Raw genomic sequence first — 21,063 nt, 5'->3', positions numbered from 1 at the left:
TGCCTAACCCTAAGACCTCCCCTGGTGGTGCCTAACCCTTAGACCCCCCTGGTTGTGCCGAACACTAAGACTCCCCTGGTGGTGCCTACCCCTTAGACCCCCTGGTTGTGCCTAACACTAAGACACCACTGGTGGTGCCTAACACTAAGACACTCCTGGTGGTGCCTAACCCTAAGACACTCCTGGTGGTGCCTAACCCTTAGACTCCACTGGTGGTGCCTAACCCTAATACTCCCCTGATGGTATCTAACCCTTAGACCCCCGTGTGGTGCCTAACCCTTAGACCACCCTGGTTGTGCCTAACCCTAAGACCCCCCTGATGGTGCCTAACCCTAAGACCCCCCCCCCCGGTGGTGCCTAAACCTTAGACCCCAGCCTGGTTGTGCCTAACACTGAGACACCCCTGCGGGTGCCTAACCCTAAGACCCCCGTGGTGGTGTCTAACCATTAGACTCCCCTAGTGGTGCCTAACCCTAATACTCCCCTGGTGGTGTCTAACCCTTAGACCCCCCGGGTGGTGCCTAACCCTAATACTCCCCTGGTGGTATCTAACCCTTAGACCCCTGGGTGGTGCCTAACCCTAAGACCCCTCCGGTTTTGCCTACCCCTACAACCTCCCTTCTCTGCTGTAAATAGCAGTATATTTATAAGATCATACATTTAAAAAGCATAAGCGATACATTTGTAAGATAATACATTTCAAAACAGTTAAGACGGTAATTTACAAAAAATGATAATTGTCAAAATGAATTTGAAACAATATTTTACAAACCACTAATTCTCAAAACAAAAACATTTCCACTATGTAATGGGCGCCCGAATCATCCAGTTTTGCGCCCAATTGCCAATATTTCACATTAGCGTGATTGACAGCACCCGATTTATCCACTTGAGCCTGCTCCTGGCTGCCACAGAGGTTGTGAGCTGAATAAACAAGGGACAGTACTATGCAGAGGTCTGAGGGTGGTGCCAGACAGAGTCCTGATCTTCCTGCTGTCATGTATAAACCAAACAGTGCCGACCTATAACTGGAGAGGAGGAGCATGCCAGACAACAAAGTGAGTTGAGAGGAAGCAGGAAAAACGGGCGCATATGAGAAGTGGACAAATCGAGCGCCGCCATTGACTCTAATGTTAAATATTGGCTATTTGGCGCAAAACTGGACGAATCGGGCGCCCGTTAAAGTTATTCGCGCCTATTGTTATTTATCATTTTTACAATACTAAAACAGAAAATATGGTTATAAAATTCATTTTCACAATTATAATTTTTTAAAATTATTGTTTTAACTTTTCAATATTTTGATAATATCATAATTTTTATCAACTTTACAGGCACTACCAGGGGGTCTTAAAGTTAGGCACCACCAGGGGGGGCGCTTAAGGTGGCCAAACATCTAGCGATTTGGCTGTACAATCCACCATTCTATTCAATCATTTTCTAGAATCGAGAGAGACTCGAGTGTGTTCCAGAATTCCCAATCTATGAAGAGTGGCTAATTTTTATGTCGAATCGACCAGTTTAGTCGATCGAGCAGGATGCAAGATATGAATCGATCGCACAGGAATCGGCTGCTGTTCACATGTTATTCGATCGACTCTCAATCGATTTTGCATTCAGAGCATGGAGACACAACATTGGTCAGATCGAATGTGAAGGTGAATCGCAAATTAATTGCATAGGATATTGTTTGTAGTGTGTGAGTCACTAGTTGATCGACTTTCGATCAACCATACTGAAATTGATTCCTTAATAAAGTCGATCACTTTGTCAATTGACTCAAAATCGCTAGATGTATGGATAGCTTTAGGGTTAGGCAGCACCAGGAGGGTCTTAAGTTTAGGCACCAAGGGGGTGGGGTTCTAAGGGCTAGGATAGGAAGAGGGAGGGTTTTTTGTGAGAGTAGGGTTAGGTTGAGTAGAAATAGAAATAAAACAAACTTTAACTCTATTTTTTTCAATCACCTCATAGTAACACTAAAATACTGTTATATTGATAAAAAGGTGTTATATTGGACTTAAAGGGAACCTTAACTGTGGCCAAAAACACTATTCACTTACCTGGGGCTTTCCCAAGCCTCCTGCAGCCGTCCTGTGCCCGCGCCGGTCCTTCGGTGCCCTCTGGTCTCCCTCCGCGGCTAAGTTTCATTTTCGGCCGACTGCCAGTCGTCCTCCGGCAAAGCGTCCTCTTCTTCCGCATTCCCCGCCGTAAAGCGCGTCCGAGAGGAGAAGTTAGGGGCGGTACTAAGGGGCAGTGTGAGTTAAAGTGCATGGCTGTACTGGAGACTAGAAGCAGGATACTTTAAATGCTGCCTGGGTATGTGAGCAGCATGATGCATGTGACGGGAGGGAGGAGAGACATTGTGCTGGGGAATGCATGGGCTCCTTTAAGTGCACAGCTCCTTCAAGTGAGATTACGACCGCTGTAATATGCTATGCTTTATTCTCTGACATCAGACTACAGCTTTGGTAGTTGGTGAAAGAGCTGATCATAGTTTTTCTTTAACTTAACATCTTATTTCCTCTCCATCAGATTCATCATGGCAGAGATTCTTTGTGGCCTGAAATTCCTGCACAACAACGGAATCATACACAGGTAAGGACTTGTATGATAAGCAGCGGCGTACCTAGGGCATTTGACACCCTCTACCAAAAAACAGAGAAGCAGCGAGTGTGGCATGCTGAGCGTGCCACAGCAGGAATGCAAGATATCGGTGCCCCCATTATTGATAGCCTGGTATAGTTGCCCGCAGTATAGGCAGCCTGGAATATGTGCCCGCCGTATACAGTAGCTGGCCTGGAATAGTTGCCTGCAGTATAGTAAGCCTGGAAATATTGCCTGCAGTATAGCTAGCCTAGAACAGTTGCCCACAGTATAGCTAGCCTGGAATAGAGTCCCACAATATATGAAGCCTGGAATAGTTGCCTGCAGTATAGCTAGCCTGGAATAGTTCTTGCCCGCAGTTTAGCTAGCCTGCAATATTTGCCCACAGTATTGGTATCCTAGAATAGTTGCCTCCAGTATAGGTAGCCTGGAATAGTTGCCTGTAGTATAGGAAGCCTGGAATAGTTGACTGCAGTATAAGCTAGTCTGGAACAGTTGCCCTCAGTATAGCTAACCTGGAATAGTATAGCTAGCCTGGAATAGTTGCCCGCAGTATAGCTGACCTGGAATAGTTGCCCGCAGTATAGCTAGCCAGGAATAGTTCCCCACAGTATAGTTAGCCTGGAATATTATAGCTAGCCTGCAGTGGCGGCTCCAGGAAATTTTTTTAGGGGGTGCTATGCAGGTGCTGGACCAATTTCCGGGAGAGCTGACGACCTGCGGCGCGGGAAGCGCGCCGCGGCAAAAAATGGGTGTGGCTACAACCTGTGGCGCGCGAAGCGCGCCGCGACGAAAAAATGGGCGTGGTCATGACCGGATGAGGGCGGGGCTAACTCCCAGGGTGAGAGTGATATGGTGGCTGCCATATTTATTTCCTTTTAAACAATACTAGTTGCCTGGCAGCCCTGCTGATCTATTTGGCTGTAGTAGTGAACTGAATTACACCAGAAACAAGCATGCAGCTAATCTTCTCAGTTCTGACAATATTGTCAGAAACCCCTGACCTGCTGCATGCTTGTTCAGGGTCTATGGTTGAAAGAATAAGAGGCAGAGGACCAGCACGGCAGCCAGGCAACTGGTATTGCTTAAAGGGAGATAAATATGGCAGCCTCAATATTATTCTCACCTCGGGTTCCCTTTAAAAGTGCAACGCAAAGACAGAGGGCCCAAGTTTTGGTGACCCTTTTCCCAGAAAATTCACATAATTGTGCAGGTTTTCTCAAGAAAATACACGTAATGTGAGCAGATTTTAACAAAAAACACGTCCAATGACCCCAATATGCACAATCGTTATCAGAAATGGCTCCAATATGCACAATCGGTAGCAGATATGACCCCAATATGCACAATCGGTAGCAGATATGACCCCAATATGCACAATCGGTAGCAGATACGACCCCAATATGCACAATCGGTAGCAGATATGACCCCAATATGCACAATCGGTAGCAGATATGACCCCAATATGCACAATCGGTAGCAGATATGACCCCAATATGCACAATCGGTAGCAGATATGACCCCAATATGCACAATCGGTAGCAGATATGACCCCAATATGCACAATCGGTAGCAGATTTGACCCCAATATGCACAATCGGTAGCAGATTTGACCCCAATATGCACAATCGGTAGCAGATTTGGCCCCAATATGCACAATCGGTAGCAGATATGACCCCAATATGCACAATCGGTGGCAGATATGGTCCCAATATGCACAATCGGTGGCAGATATGGTCCCAATATGCACAATCGGTGGCAGATATGGTCCCAATATGCACAATCGGTGGCAGATATGGTCCCAATATGCACAATCGGTAGCAGATATGACCCCAATATGCACAATCGGTAGCAGATTTGACCCCAATATGCACAATCGGTAGCAGATTTGACCCCAATATGCACAATCGGTAGCAGATTTGACCCCAATATGCACAATCGGTAGCAGATTTGGCCCCAATATGCACAATCGGTAGCAGATATGACCCCAATATGCACAATCGGTGGCAGATATGGTCCCAATATGCACAATCGGTGGCAGATATGGTCCCAATATGCACAATCGGTGGCAGATATGGTCCCAATATGCACAATCGGTGGCAGATATGGTCCCAATATGCACAATCGGTGGCAGATATGGTCCCAATATGCACAATCGGTGGCAGATATGGTCCCAATATGCACAATCGGTGGCAGATATGGTCCCAATATGCACAATCGGTGGCAGATATGGTCCCAATATGCACAATCGGTGGCAGATATGGTCCCAATATGCACAATCGGTGGCAGATATGGTCCCAATATGCACAATCGGTGGCAGATATGGTCCCAATATGCACAATCGGTGGCAGATATGGTCCCAATATGCACAATCGTTATCAGATATGGCCCCAATATGCACAATCGGTAGCAGATATGACCCTAATATGCACAATCGGTAGCAGATATGACCCCAATATGCACAATCGGTAGCAGATATGACCCCAATATGCACAATCGGTAGCAGATATGACCCCAATATGCACAATCGGTAGCAGATATGACCCCAATATGCACAATCGGTAGCAGATATGACCCCAATATGCACAATCGGTAGCAGATATGACTCCAATATGCACAATCGGTAGCAGATATGACTCCAATATGCACAATCCGTAGCAGATATGACCCCAATATGCACAATCGGTAGCAGAAATGACCCCAATATGCACAATCGGTAGCAGAAATGACCCCAATTTGCACAATCGGTAGCAGAAATGACCCCAATATGCACAATCGGTAGCAGAAATGACCCCAATATGCACAATCGGTAGCAGAAATGACCCCAATATGCACAATCGGTAGCAGATATGACCCCAATATGCACAATCCGTAGCAGATATGACCCCAATATGCACAATCCGTAGCAGATATGACCCCAATATGCACAATCAGCATCACCTGAAAAAGAAAAGAAAAACCCATTTACTCACCTACAGCCAGAAGACCTTCTTTCCCGACCTCCTGTCCCGACCTTATTGTGGCGCGCAGCGCCCGCGCGCCCACGATCCTCTTCCTTCCCGACGTCACGACGAGACTTCCTGCCTGCATGCAGAGAGCAGGGCTACGGGAAAATGGCCGCCCGAAGCCATGCACTGCAGACTCGAAGTCTGCAGAACAGGGCTCTGGGCGGCCATCTTACCGTAGCCCTGCCTGCTGCTCCGGGCTGCCGCTGTGTGAACTGACTTGGCGTCTTTTAGACGCCTGAAGTCAGTTCACTCCAGGGGGTGCTTTGGGGGTGCTTGGACAATTCTAGGGGGTGCTCGAGCACCCCCTTGCACCCCCCTGGCGCCGCCCCTGCTAGCCTGGAATAGTTGCACTCATTAAAAGAAGCCTGCAATAGTTGCCTGCAGTATAGCTAGCCTGGAATAGTTGCCCACAGTATAGCTAGCCTGGAATATTATAGCTAGCCTGGAATAGTTGCATGCAGTATAAGAAGCCTGGAATAGTTGCCCGCAGTATAGCTAGCCTGGAATAGTTGCCCGCAGTATAGCTAGCCTGAAAAGTTGCCCACAGTATAGCTAGCCTGGAATATTATAGCTAGCCTGGAATAGTTGCATGCAGTATAAGAAGCCTGGAATAGTTGCCCACTGTATAGCTAGCCAGGAATATTATAGCTAGCCTGGAATAGTTGTCCACAGTATAGCTAGCCAGGAATAGTTCCCCGCAGTATAGTTAGCCTGGAATATTATAGCTAGCCTGGAATAGTTGCACTCATTAAAATAAGCCTGGAATAGTTGCCTGCAGTATAGCTAGCCTGGAATAGTTGCCCACAGTATAGCTAGCCTTGAATATTATAGCTAGCCTGGAATAGTTGCATGCAGTATAAGAAGCCTGGAATAGTTGCCCGGAGTATAGCTAGCCTGGAATAGTTGCCTGCAGTATAGCTAGCCTGGAATATTATAGCTAGCCTGGAATAGTTGCACACAGTATAAGAAGCCTGCAATAGTTGCCCGCAGTATAGCTAGCGTGAAACAGTTGCCCACAGTATAGCTAGCCTGGAATATTATAGCTAGCCTGGAATAGTTGCCTGCAGTATAGCTAGCTAGGAATAGTTGCCCACAGTATAGCTAGCCTTGAATATTATAGCTAGCCTGGAATAGCTGCACGCAGTATAGCCAGCCTGGAATAGTTGCCTTCATTATAGGTAGCCTGAAAAAGTTGCATGCAATATAGGAAGCCTGGAATAGTTGCCTGCACTAGTATAGCTAGCCTGGAATAATGCCCACAGCATAGGAAACCTGGAATAGTTGCCCCCAGTATAGTTAGCCTGGAATAGTTGCCTGCACTATGATAGCCTGGAATAGTTGCCAGCAGTATGCAGAGTGTGGCACAGCTGGAAGACGCGCTGTTCTTACCTGCTTCTTGGAATCCACCGTCAAACTTACTGTAATCGCTCGCTCTGATCTCGCCTACTATCTGGCGCTTCTTCCTGCATCATGTGATTACACAACTGTAGGAAGCGATGTCAGCACTAGGGGGAGAGCTCAGCCATAAGAGGAAGTCTGACATCGCTGGGCTTCAGGAAGATGGTGAGTTAGCAGCAAGGGGGTAGCACAGGGGTGCACATTGACCGCCGGCCAGGACACTGAGGCTGCAGGGGGCTGGTTGTCCCCCTCCCGCCCGCTGAGACCTGGGGCGGGTCGCTCCACACGGTACCCTCTTCGGACGCCACTGATCATAAGAAACTGTTCCAACGGCTGGAACATGAATATTGTGTACAACTCACCCTTTTTTTTCTTCACAGAGACCTAAAGCCAGATAATATCTTATTGGACAGCGCCGGCCATGTAAAGATAGCCGATTTTGGCGTGGCAGAAACTGGCATGTATGATTCCAAGACAACCTGCAGATGTATTGGCACAGCACCTTATATGGCCCCTGAAGTGAGTATCTGCTGCTGTTATAAAGTTATAAAGGATCATTCTGCCCAGGGCCGGGCCGAGGCAGAGGCAAGAGAAGCTGTAGCCTCAGGGCGCAGTGTAGGAGGGGGCACACAACTCACTCAGTTATCATTCCCTATTGTGTTTGAAGCAGAGATAAATAAGAAAAGGGAATACATGGCAATGACTGCAAGCCAGATAACTAGAGATGAAGGTGTTGGGGGCCCTGAGGCGCCACTTAGTCCAATAGCAATCAGTGTGTGACAGCTGGGGCGGGGGGGGGGGGGGAGGTGGAGGGGCACACTTCGGTGTCTCAGCCTTGGATGCTGAAGGACCTTGTCCCAGCGCTGATTCTGCCAATAACTGATATTTCGAATTTGGACATGACCAAGTGGGGGATAAGCCACAACTCCTCCCATCTACCAAAGGCAAATTCAGGGGCATCATCCAACTTAGATTTCACATATGTCATAAATAAAGTTATGTTTCCAGAAAGAGCATTTGTTGGTGTTGCAGAGAGGCTAGAACATCTGTTGGGTGTATATTTCTATCGGCACCACCACTGAAGCAATCCCTAACTTACCAGAGAATCTCTGGTCACTGAAAGACCATACAGACAAAGAAAAAATCTGATAGGCAGTCTAACCCTTTTCCACTCCATCTAAAATGAATTGCTTTATACCATCAACAGAAGCACTAAGACTCCATGCTAGAGTTTGCTGAGTCTTGAAGTCTCACAATAAACATCTCTTCACTGGAGTTTAGAGATGTAAGAAACCATTGCATGATTCAGCAGAGATGTAAAAAAACAGAATCCATCCATCACCAACATTTGCAAATCATTTAATTTGACCACGATTTGGGTGCCACCATAAGTCCCTGTGGAAATTGCAGTTATGGTGGTACCTGGGAGGTAATTTAGGTGCAGAGTGAATTGTAGCCAGTGGCGTAGCATTCAGTATAGCCACCGTAGCGTTGCTATGGGGCCCTTGGTATCCCTACGCCACAGGGGCCCGTGCGGAGGCAGAGGACTTTTTTTTTTATAAATGATGATGCCGTCCCCGAGCCCCCAACCAGGCTCCCTGCCCCCCCCCCTCTAATTTCAGAACAGCGGCGCCGCGCTGCCCTCCCCCGGCCCCCCTCCTCTGGTAAGGTGGCTGGTGAGGAGGGGGACCACGTGGCGGCGCATTGATCCTCCCTGGCGGCCGGGCCGACACTTACTGTATAGTTCCGGCCAGCCAGGGAGGGAGGGAGAAGGAGGAGACAGCAGGAGGAGTCAGAGAGAGAGTCTCAGTCTCTCTCTCGGACACTCAGACGTCACGTGGTGCGACCAGGAGGCAGGAGGGAGCGGACCAGCTACGTCGAGGAGGAGAGCGGAGCACACTGACCCGACCCCACCGTCCCCCACTCGAGGAGGAGAGCGGAGCACACCGACCCGACCCCACCGTCCCACGAAAGCTGGCAAGGCAGCTGCAGGCATTGATTGTAAGTATTTTGTGCCACGTGCCTCAGCTCAGTGCCTGGTGCTGCTGCCTGCAGTGGACGGAGGTGGGTGGGTGGGTCATGGGGCCGGCCCGGGGGACTTGCTGGCTGCTGGGGGGGGGGGGGGATTTAGCAGGGGAGACCGTTGCTGGCTGCTGCGGGGGAGGATGAGGGAGAGAGAGAGTTGATGGCTGCTGAGGGGGGGGGGATGGGGGAGAGAATTGCTGGCCACTGTGGGGGGGATGGGGGAGAGAGAGAGTTGATGGCTGCTGGGGGGAGGGAGATGGGGGAGAGAATTGCTGGCCGCTGTAGGGGAGATGGGGGAGTTGATGGCTGCTGGGGGGGGGGGATGGGGGAGAGAATTGCTGGCCGCTGTGGGGGGGATGGGGGAGAGAGAGAGTTGACGGCTGCTGGGGGGGGGATGGGGGAGAGAATTGCTGGCCACTGTGGGGGGGATGGGGGAGAGAGAGAGTTGATGGCTGCTGGAAGGGGGGGGATGGGGGAGATAATATCTGGCCGCTGTGGGGGGATGGGGGAGAGAGAGAGTTGATGGCTGCTGGGGGGGGGGGGAGAGAATTGCTGGCCGCTGTGGGGGGGATGGGGAAAAGAGAGAGTTGATGGCTGCTGGGGGGGGGGGGGAGATAATTGCTGGCCGCTGTGGGGGGGATGGGGAGAGAGAGAGTTGATGGCTGCTGCGGGGGGGGGGGGGGAATAGGGGAGAGAATTGCTGGCCGCTGGGGGGGGATGGGGGAGAGAATTGCTGGCCGCTGTGGGGGGGGGGGGGATGGGGGAGAGAGTTGCTGGCTGCTGTGGGGGGGATGGGGGAGAGAAAGTTGCTGGCGGCTGTGGGGGGGGGGGGGGAGAGAGAAAGGTGCTGGCTGCTGTGGGGGGGATGGGGGTGAGAAAGGTGCTGGCTGCTGTGGGGGGGATGGGGGAGAGAAAGGTGCTGGCTGCTGTGGGGGGAGGATGGGGGAGAGAGGTACTGGCTGCTGTGGGGTGGAGGATGGGGGAGAGAGAGTTGCTGACTGCTCCCCACATAACGATTATTTTCTGGTGACTGCTTCCCACATAGCGATTACTTTCTGGCGACTGCTCCCCACATAGCGATTATTATCTGGTGACTGGTCCCCACATACCGATTTATTATCTGGTGACTGCTCCCCACATAGCGATTTATTATCTAATGACTGCTCCCCACATAGCGATTTATTATCTGGTGACTGCTCCCCACATAGCGATTTATTATCTGGTGACTGCTCCCCACATAGCGATTTATTATCTGGTGACTGCTCCCCACATAGCGTTTATTTTCTGGTGACTGCTCCCCACATAGCGATTTATTTTCTGGTGATTGCTCCCCACATAGCGATTATTTTCTTGTGACTGCTCCCCACATAGCGATTATTATCTGGTGACTGCTCCCCACATAGAGATTATTATCTGGTGACTGCTTCCCACTTAGCGATTTATTATCTGGTGACTGCTCCCCACATAGCGATTTATTATCTGGTGACTGCTCCCCACATAGCGATTTATTATCTGGTGACTGCTCCCCACATAGCGACTATTTTCTGGTGACTGCTCCCCACATAGCGACTATTTTCTGGTGACTGCTCCCCACATAGCGACTATTTTCTGGTGACTGCTCCCCACAAAGCGACTATTTTCTGGTGACTGCTCCCCACATAGCGACTATTTTCTGGTGACTGCTCCCCACATAGCGACTATTTTCTGGTGACTGCTCCCCACATAGCGATTATTTTCTGGTGACTGCTCCCCACATAGCGATTATCTGGTGACTGCTCCCCACATAACGATTATTATCTGGTGACTGCTCTCCACATAACTATTATTATCTGGTGACTGCTCCCCACATAGCGATTATATGGTGACTGCTCTCCACATAGTGATTATTGTCTGGTGAATGCTCCCCACATAACAATTATTGTCTGGTGACTGCTCCCCACATAGCGATTATTGTCTGGTGAATGCTCCCCACATAACGATTATTGTCTGGTGAATGCTCCCCACATAGCGATTCTTGTCTGGTGAATGCTCCCCACATAGCGATTCTTGTCTGGTGATTGCTCCCCACATAGCGATCATTGTCTGGTGAATGCTCCCCTCATAACGATTATTGTCTGGTGAATGCTCCCCACATAGCGTTTATTGTCTGGTGAATGCTCCCCACATAGCGATAGAGGAATGTTTGGGTGGGAGGTCCGAGAGTTGCGTTGGAAGGTCATTGGGGGGAGGGGGAGGGCGGGGGGGGGGGCATACAAAAAAATTGCTATGGGGCCCAGTCATTTCTAGCTACGCCCCTGATTGCAGCTATAGAAGACACCAGTACATTGTGGCTATTGCAGGCGCTGGAGTTCCACAATAGTATAGCGACACTCTTGTTTTAACATTTCACGGCAAGAGCCGCTCCAGGGAGTTAATATGGGTGATGGTGAAATTGCGGCTATAGCAGCAAAGCCTAGTGTTAGGTGTCAGGGGTTAGTGTTAGGCATAGATAGGAGGGGTAGTGCTAGGCAAAGATAGATACGTAGCCTCCATAGAAGCGCATCAGCCCGAAACGGCTATCAGGCTCAAGCTCTCGTCCCCCTGCACCCACCCACACGTTCTGGTATGTGACTCTTTTTTTATGTCTGCACAAGCTTGTCACATATATGCAGATTGTTGATTAAAGCACCAATACAGCAGTGCTGCAGACCTTTCTTTCTGCTTATTTAACTATAGATAGGGGAGGTGTTAGTGTTAGGCGTAGGTAGGGGAGGGGTAATGTGAGTTAAGTTAGGGTGAAGTGATAGTAGAATATCGGTAAATGTACCAGTATTCTACTTAACGCTAAATCTGGGCCTAATCTAGCTTGCAGCTTTTTTAACCCCCTTGGCAGTAAGATGCTAGTATTGATAATCCTGAGCCTAGCTGAGGCTAACTGCCAGGACGTATAAGGGGGCAGCACAGTGGCATTTGTAACTCACCTCCCCCGGGATCCGGACGCTTGCAGCCTGTCTTCTTCCTGTCTTCTGAGGCTCTTGTCTCTTTGGGTGAGATTGCTGTTTGTCACATGACAAGAGACGGCGATCTCACCATAGGGGTAGAACGCCGCCACCCAGAGGACAGGAGGAAGAATTGCCACACTAGATCCTGGGGAGGTGAGTAATGTGCAGGGTTGCAGGAAATCTCTTTGCAGGATGATTTTTTTTCTTGCTTTAAGGGTCTTAAACTTAAAGAAAATCTGTATTGTTAAAATCGCACAAAAGTAAACATATCAGTGCGTTAGGGGACATCTCCTATTACCCTCTGTCACAATTTTGCCGCTCCTCGCCACATTAAAAGTGGTTAAAAACAGTTTTTAAAAGTTTGTTTGTAAACAAACAAAATGGCCACCAAAACAGGAAGTAGGTTGATGTACAGTATGTCCACACATAGAAAATACATCCATACACAAGCAGGCTGTATACACCCTTCCTTTTGAATCTCAAGAGATCATTTGTGTGTTTCTTTCCCCCATGCACTGAAGTTTCAGGCTGCTCTTTTCTTCCTGCAAACAGCTTTGCCCTTGTTTGTAATTCCTCAGTATGTGAAAGCCCAGCCAGCTCAGAGGACGATTTATCCAGCTTGTAAAAGATAAGAGAGAGAAGAGAGAAGCTGCTCTAATCCTAAATAACACACAGGCAGTGTGCATAAAGGGGAGTTCATAGCAGAACCACAACACTGAAGAACTTGGCAGCCTTCCAGACACAGGCCGACAAGTCTGACAGGGGAAAGATACATTGATTTATTACAGAGACTGTGTTAGTACAAAGTGCTGCAGTTAGCCAGAACACATAAGAATAGCTTTTGGAACTTGTAGGATGATAAAAAACAGGATGCAATTTTTGTTACGGAGTCTTTTTAAAGCACATGCAAAATTGTACCAATTTTAGACCCTAAAGAATCAAAGCGCCAACGAAGTTAAATGTATGCAAATTTTAGGTGGAGTGATCCTATAATATTAAATATTGCTTGTCTGTGTTTTGATCCCTGCTTTGTCATTACTTCTGTGTCCAGCCATTCTGAACCATATGCTGACCTTTCTTCTTCCATAATGTCTCTACAGGTACACCGAAGTAAACCCTATGACTGCATGGTGGACTATTTCTCCCTTGGAGTTATAGCTTATGAGATGATGGTTGGCGTTCGCCCATTTGTTGGTTCTTTGGAGCAGCTATCTTATTCCATTTGCCATGCTGTTCCTAAATTTCCAGGGGGCTTTCATAAAAAAAGCCAAGATGTCATAGCAAGGGTAAGTAAAATAGCCATTTATAGCCTAGCAAGGAGAACATGTTTATTATCTGTAAGGAGAAGACTATGTTGATTTATTGTTGCCCTTTTATTCATAATAATCTCTTCCTTTTACTCAGCTTCTCCGCAAAAGTGGAAGTCTTCGCCGGACTGCGGTCAGCGGCTTGGATGGGCATCCATTCTTCCATGGTATAGACTGGAAGAAACTGGAATCTGGGCAATCCTCCTCACCTATTGCCCAGTACATTGTAAGTAAACAAGCATCAAATATTCAGAGAAAAATAAATATTAACAAATAAGTACTTTATCCAATAATAATCCTTCTAAAGGGAACCTTAAAGAGACACTTAACCGAGAATAATTCTCGCTTCAGAGCTCATAGTTAGCAGGGGCACGTGTGCCCCTGCTAAAACGCCGCTATCCCACGGCTAAACGGGGGTCCCTTCACCTCCCAACCCCCCCTGCAAAATCAATGACCAAATTGGTCGTAAATTTTGCTCTTCCTGGAGGCAGGGCTAACGGCTGCAGCCCTGCCTCTCAGCGCGTCTATCAGATGCGCATCGCCGCCTCTACCCTGCCCCTCTCAGTGAAGAAAGACTGAGAGGGGCGGGGGAGAGGCGGAGGTACGCGTCTGATAGACGCGCGGGAGGCAGGGCTGCGGCGGTTAGCCCTGCCCCAATGCGCAAGAGATTCCGCAATGTACGGAGGGGATTTGGGGGTGAAGGGACAGACGTTAAGCCGCGAGATAGCGGCGTTTTAGCAGGGGCACACATGCCCCTGCTAACTATGAGGTCTGAAGCGAGATTTATTCTCGCTTCAGACTCTCTTTAACCGTAACAAAATACAAGAGTTTCACTTAACTAGGTTTTGACCAGCCCCCTGCAGCCTTCCTGTGCCCACGTAGTCACTCACGGATCCTGCAGTCCCCCGCCGCAAGCTAGCTTCATTTTTGCCGACTGTGGGCACTGCGCCAGTGCAGCCCTTGCCACACGCATCCTCAATCGTACTCCCGTCTTCAGGGCCATCCTGCACAAGCGCTGTGGCAAAGACGAAACTAGCTCGGGGCGGGGAACGGAGGATCGGTGAGTGATTACGCAGGCGCAGGAAGGCTGCAGGGGGCTGGTTGAAGCTCCAGGTAAGTGAAACTCTTGTATATTTTAATGGTTAAGGTTCACTTAAAGGAGGAAAGATTTTACTGAGATATTTTTAGTATTCATTACTGCAGAATGCTAATGAGTTTTCTCTCCACAGCACGCACCAGTACTGTCATCAAAGACTATGAAGTTAAGTGATGTCCTCTCCGAAGACCAACCACATATATCAATAATGAAGCAACGCCAGTTCAATGGGATCGCCTTTGTGAGTGATAGATGGCAGGACATGACAAAGCCAAAGTCATAGAAGGCATTAGTCATCTCCATCTGTAAAGACCACCAGCTGTGCCCATCATCCACTAGTATCACCATCATACAGGACTCTGAACAACTCCTACAATCATATTTTAATAAAGATTATTAGAGTTCTAACTTGTGAATGGAACATTCTTAATATTTAATTTCAAGAAAAATACATTAATAAGGTTGTTAATACTCAGCTATAAAGCTATGAAGTGTGCTGTAAAAATCTGTAGTAGATTCTCACCTTTGGAGAAGGAAGGCTCTCATAGCTCCCAACTGTCCCTTTTTTCGGAGGTACAGTCCCTTTTTGGGAGCCCTGTCCCTCTGTCCCTCTTTCACTCTCATTTGTTCCTCTTTCAGGACTTTGTCCCTCTTTCTATGTAAATATATATATTTCTATACTAAAATGTGTTTGATTGACTCTAAACTTTATTCCCAACCTTTAAATTGATATATTACTAATTTTAAAATGTCACTATGAAGGAAAATGAACCAGGATAGAAAGGACCAGTGTGGTTTGAATTATAAAACAACATATGTTTCTTATGAAATCTTTATGGTATGCGTGACTAGAGGCGTGGTGAGGGCGTGGCCAGGGGTGCGTCAGGGGCGTGGCTTAAGTGTCCCTTTTTCTCATCTCAAAAAGTTGGGAGGTATGGGCTCTGGAACCCATGGTACCATCTCAGTCCTCTCTCCGTGTCCTCGGTCCACCGTTGTCACCGAGGACACGGTGACATCGATTTTCGCCAATGCCGATTACCGATTTCACAGATTTCCAAACGGTTTCTGATTTCCGAGTTCGGGTTTCCAATTTCCGAGCAGAGTTTTTTTGGGGGTAATTTTTTGCATTCTCTAATTGGCCAAATACTTTCAAAGTTGTTTCTGCATTCTCTGATTGGTCCATTGATTTTGAGTTCTGTGATTGGGCTAAAATTACCTAGTTGCAGTAATGCAGTATTCCTGCAGAAATCCGATTTCCGAGTTCCGTTTTCCGATTTCCAAGTTCCGATCGGAAATTCAGATTTCCGATCGGAAATTCGGAAATTTCAATTCCACGAAATCCGAATGAGCATCCCTAGAGATCATATGATCAATTAAGTTTAACAGTCATCATACAATGAAAGATACTTCTACTGGGAGAACTACATATATAATTAAATAGAAGAAGGTCACATTGCGATCCCTTGACCGACTCATCCCTGTCGCCTGTTTTTCAAGAGTGGATGATTGTTATAGAGGAATAACTTGGGACCTAGAGAAGATTAGGCCCTAATGGTGTGGTTCAGGGTTTAATTTGATCTTCTCTCTGATTTAAAGTAGATCTTGATTTCTGCTTCGGGGTAAAAGAGTTAGAAAGCAGAATGTGTAGATGGGGTAATTAAATGTTTTGTTTAAACTTATTTACCATAGGGGTACTATTTAGTGTTAGGTTGAACCTGTTTTGGAACCAATGATGTGGTTCCTATTCCAGCTTTTCAATCAACTGGTCAATATGCCTTTGGGGACCCTTTAGAAGACTTCAGAAGCACTCATGGACACAAGTGTTTCTGAAGCCTGCCAAGGACTCCCAGAGACGGCAAATTTGAATGTGGACATCTGGAGAACAAAGACACAGAGCGAGGACGGCAAAGGCTCCATGAGATCCACAGACTTCCCTCTCCACAAGTCAGTATCTGACTTTTTTTTCTTTTAGGACACTTTACATTTATTTTACATCAGGCAATGAGCCTTCTCTTCGACACACATAAAATACTGTGCTAAAGATTTCAGGATTAGCAGGAAACATACTTTTTTTTTTTTACCAGAGCTACTTTCATACTATGTAGACATTGGATAAAGTCTCATCTATTGGATTTCTAACCACACTTTCATCTGTCAAGAGGTTTCTAATTAAATATGTTGGTAAACTACTGACTGCTAGCTTAATGTTCTATAAAAATCCAGTTGGTTGCAGACAGTTTATCAGTCAGAAGCATGATTAGGGCCTGCAGTACACTTCAGCTGTTAGGGGTAGTGTTAGTGTCAGGAGTAGGTAGAGGGAGAATTAGTGCATGAGGTAGGTTAGGTAAAGTGATAGTAGAATATCGGCAGTATTGACGACCAGAGGAGTAGCTATGGGTGGGCTACGGGGAACACATGTCCCTAGGGCACAGCACTGTAAGGGGGCTCAGCACAGCTGCTGCATCTCCACATGCATTAGAGGTGGCTCGCTGGCTGCCCCGAAGTCCCCCTGCTTCTCTCCCTGCCTCTGTAGAGGAGTGCGGAAGCATTAACAGCAGCCGAAAAAGCAGGGCCCAACTTGCTATCTAAAATGGGGCACATCTGGTTATTTATAGGGGGGCACACCTCACTATCTAAATCAGGGAAGGAAGCAGATCTGGCTATGTAAAGGGGGGCACATCTAGCTATCTAAAACGGGGCACATTTGGCTATTTGAAGGGTGGCACATCTGATTATCTGAACAGGGGAAGGGGGCACATTTGGCTATCTAAACAGCATTTCTACATTTGAATCCACCCATGAGCACGACCACATTCTGCTGCATGGCCAAGCCCATTTCATCAGGGTGGGGGCAGCACAAAAAACATCTTTGTCCCCAGCACTGAAAACATTAGCTACGCCTCTGTTGGTGACATTCTACTAGCAGCTTCACTCGGCACAATTTTGAATGTATGCATAAGAGCAACTACCTAAAGCAGGGATATCGAACACCAGTCCTTGAGGGCCATATCCATGCCAGTATTTAAATTAGGATGGACTGAGAAATAGAGAAATGAGTTCTACTTGATGAACCACGCATTTCCTGATTCAATCCTATCAGTTAATTTTAGTTGTGTAAAAAGTGTGTGAGGACCTCGGCCCTAGAACACTAGTGTTCAAAATCCCTGATATATAGTATGCGCAAAAGTACATAGATTTATGAAGATTATGCAATCAAGATTGTATTGCTAGTGGGCACCTTTAGGATGTCCATACATTACTCAATGTTGTGGGCAGACCAATCTTCTGATTTGAAAATGTTAGTGAATCAGTGGAGAATCAGAGCCGAAATGTGGCCGCGCCCATTGATTTATTTGATTTCCAGCCAAAATTGGTCGAAAAGATTGGTCGGGAATGCTCGGTCACAAGGGCTCTATTGGGTGCTCTCTGTGACGCCGGGCACCAGAGGAGGCCAGGATATGCGGCAGCCGACAGGTGAGCCTTTAACACTTCACATGGAGGGGAGGGGACATACACACTTGAGGGCAGCAGCAGTATGATTTCCAATAGGTATTATGCTGAAGTCTATTGGAAATTGCTGTGCAGTGTGTGGACAGGCAAAAGATCCCTCTCTGATCAGATTCAGTCAGAGAGGCATCTATCTAATGACTGATCTCTGGCCACACATCAAGCGATGTATGGTCACCTTTAGAGTTGAGATTTAAAGAGACTCTGTAACAAAATTTTGAGCCTTATTTTTCTATTCTATAAGTTCCTATACCTGTTCTGATGTGGTCTGTCTTACTGCAACCTTTTCTAGTTGCACTGTCTCTGTAATAAATCTTATCTTCTTTCCTCTGTCGTGTCTGTCGTGTGTCTGTCCGCAAGAGGCTGGAATGTGTGGAATGTGCAGCACTGCTTGTCATTGGCAGAAGCTTTACACACCCCCTCCAAGCTCTGCATGAGTCACACAGTAAGCTGTTCTCAGCCTATGATACTCTGGTTAGAAGCCAGTCATTTGTTTGTAAACACTGCCTAAAACTGTTAATTACAAGCCAGGATTGCAGCAGGGAGTGACAGAAACAGCACAGAGGGACACAGGGGAACATAAGGAATAGAATGGTATGCTTTTTATTGTAAGAATATTAGAGTACAGATTCTCTTTAAATAAAGGTAAATTCACACTTCATACAGGAATCTGTATCCATAAAGGAATCTGTGCTGCCTGATTGGAATTTCTGTATGAGGGTCTTCACAGTGGAGCAAGTCAGAGACACAGGCTGTAGATTCACCTCTGACTGTGTTGTCTACTCTGTCTGCTCATATCTTTTGTGAGGTCAAATACTTCATACCTTCTGGGCAGGGCTGGGACAAGGTAGAGGCGAGAGAGGCTCCAGCTTCAGCGTGCAGTGTAGGAGGGGCGCACAACTCACTCAGCTATCATTCCTCTACTGTGTTTGAAGCAGATAGAAATAAGAAAAAGGGATACATGGCAGCTACTGCAAGACAGATAAATAGAGATTATCTAAGCGCTTCTTAAAGTGCGTACACACGCACTACGGCCGCCAACCACCGGTCCGTCAGACCCTCCCGCTGGGCGGACTTTCAGGCGACAGTAGCGCGTGTGTACGCACTGTCGGCGGACTGATAAGGCTGTTTCTGAACGATCCACCGGGCGGATTGCTCAGAAACGGCCTTATCAGTCCGCCGACAGTGCGTACACACGCGCTCCTGTCGCCTGAAAGTCCGCCCAGCCAGAGGGTCTGACGGACCCCTCGCTGGCGGCCGTAGTGCATGTGTACGCACCTTAAGTCTAATAGAAATCCGTGTGTGATGGCTGGGGTGGAAGGGATGGAGGGCAGCACTTTGGTGTCTCAGCCTTGGGTGCTGGAGGACCTTGTCCCGGCTCTGCTTGTGAGTAGCATTGACTGCTGTCCCCTATATCTACATACAATCACGTAATATTTTTGTTGCTCCAAATGACCAAATGTGATTGTTTCAGGTGACAATCTAGCATGAGTACAACATGGCCTCAAATGTAGTCTCTTTCCTCCTCAGTGATCTGCTAACTTTGTAAATCCCAGGCCCACTGCAATTGTATTTCTTACTGTGAGCTGAAGTGGGACTCCTCCAGCCGGCCCCTCCCTTCTAATCCTCATAGAGCAGAATATCCTGCTCGGCAGAGAGCGAAAAAGCACATCTGAACACTGCTCTCAAGTATATGTCACTTGAAGTGATCAGAGATTAGTATTTTATACAACATATCTGTACATAGTGTACGTTTCCTGTTACGGTTGCCATACATTACTCAATCTATGGCCCCAGGGCTGGGCCGAGGCATAGGCTGGAGAGGCTCCAGCCTCAGGGCGCAGTGTAAGAGGGGGCGCACAATTCATTCAGCTGATATTCCTAATTGTGTTTGAAGTAAGAAAAGGGGATATATAGCAGTGACTGCAAGCCAGATAACTAGATATTAAGGTGTTGGAGAGGTGGTGGGCCCTGTGGCACCTCTTAGTCTAATAGCAATCAGTGTGTGACGGCTGGGGTGGGAGGGATGGAGGGGCGCACTTTGGTGTCTCAGCCTTGGGTGCTGGAGGACCTTGTCCCGCCTCTGTATGGCCCATCAGATAGACCCCCTTCTGATAGAATTCGATCAGAGAGGGATCTATCTATAATATTAGAGGTGACTTTTAAACCAACCAATCAATACAGAGTGGGAGTAGAAGTCCTGGAGCAATGGAAAGAACCAAGGACACTTCCGTACAGTAGTTTTTGCAATCAAATAAAAATACTTTTGGAACGTTTTTTTTCTTCTCTCAAATATGTCGGATTTATCTTATTTCAGGATTTAGGGAAATGGTGGAAAATCTTTGGAAACCCACCCATTCACTTTAAGTTAGTGCATGATCTCAGCACCTCTTGTCCATATTCTACACATACCCATAGCAAGGTGCTGCCCTTTGGGTTAACTCTCACCCCTGTCAAAGGTGGCCTGCTTAGATTAATATTTCTCCTAAGGTGTGTTTTACCAACTAATTGTGAAATTACACTCTTCTTAAAGCCCAGGGAGAGGCATTTTATTGTGAGCCAGAGAATCAATCACACTTGAGGCTGTGGAGATGTCAGCAAGGAACAATAATGGAACAATTTCTCATGACACACAGAAGAGGATTTCTTTTCTGGGCCTTTTCAGGCACAGATCACATCCTGCTGCTCATGTACGGCAGAAACACACCGCATACAACTGAAAATGAAACTGGATCCCCATGCTTGCATTCTGTTTTATGATGTTGCATAATGGAGCTTTGTGTATAAGAGGTGTATATATTATACCATATAATGGCTTGGAGTTTGTAACATGAGAATGGAGTGTTTATTATTGTAAGGCTGAAGATGGCAATGTGGAGAGATCTGTCTTGTCTCACATACTGTGAACTAGTATCCTCATATACAATTCTTGTTGAGGTCCAACTCCAGGCACAGATATAAATAAACTACCTGAGTGCAAATATTGTCAAAGGAGGCTTCTGCAGCTAAAAATCCAGTTTTAAAGATGTAGTTATGTGACCAGGAGCAATCCATCTAAAGGTGTTTTTAACTGTGTAGATGGATTTTTTACTTCTTCTTGCCTCCCCCCACAATATAATACAAGTATACTGTTTATG

The 21,063-nt window shown here is 47.3% G+C and overlaps 1 protein-coding gene across 2 annotated transcripts in view; it reads left to right on the top strand.

The window, feature by feature from the left end:
• The window catches only part of LOC137522687 (protein kinase C delta type-like), a 30,796-nt gene extending 16,005 nt beyond the window's left edge, over window positions 1–14,791 (top strand). For both annotated transcript variants that reach the window (XM_068242753.1, XM_068242752.1), the window contains exons 5-9: window positions 2,533–2,595; window positions 7,391–7,529; window positions 13,117–13,302; window positions 13,421–13,549; window positions 14,553–14,791. In XM_068242753.1, the coding sequence (XP_068098854.1) occupies window positions 2,533–2,595; window positions 7,391–7,529; window positions 13,117–13,302; window positions 13,421–13,549; window positions 14,553–14,702 (667 nt within the window). In that variant the 3' untranslated portion in view covers window positions 14,703–14,791. The remainder of the gene's footprint in view (window positions 1–2,532; window positions 2,596–7,390; window positions 7,530–13,116; window positions 13,303–13,420; window positions 13,550–14,552) is intronic.
• The last annotated feature ends 6,272 nt before the right edge of the window (window positions 14,792–21,063 follow it).

Source organism: Hyperolius riggenbachi, chromosome 6 (genome assembly GCF_040937935.1).
Source record: "Hyperolius riggenbachi isolate aHypRig1 chromosome 6, aHypRig1.pri, whole genome shotgun sequence".
NCBI lineage: Eukaryota > Metazoa > Chordata > Amphibia > Anura > Hyperoliidae > Hyperolius > Hyperolius riggenbachi.
Note: the sequence above shows the minus strand (reverse complement) of the source record. Positions and strands in the feature narration are given on the sequence as shown.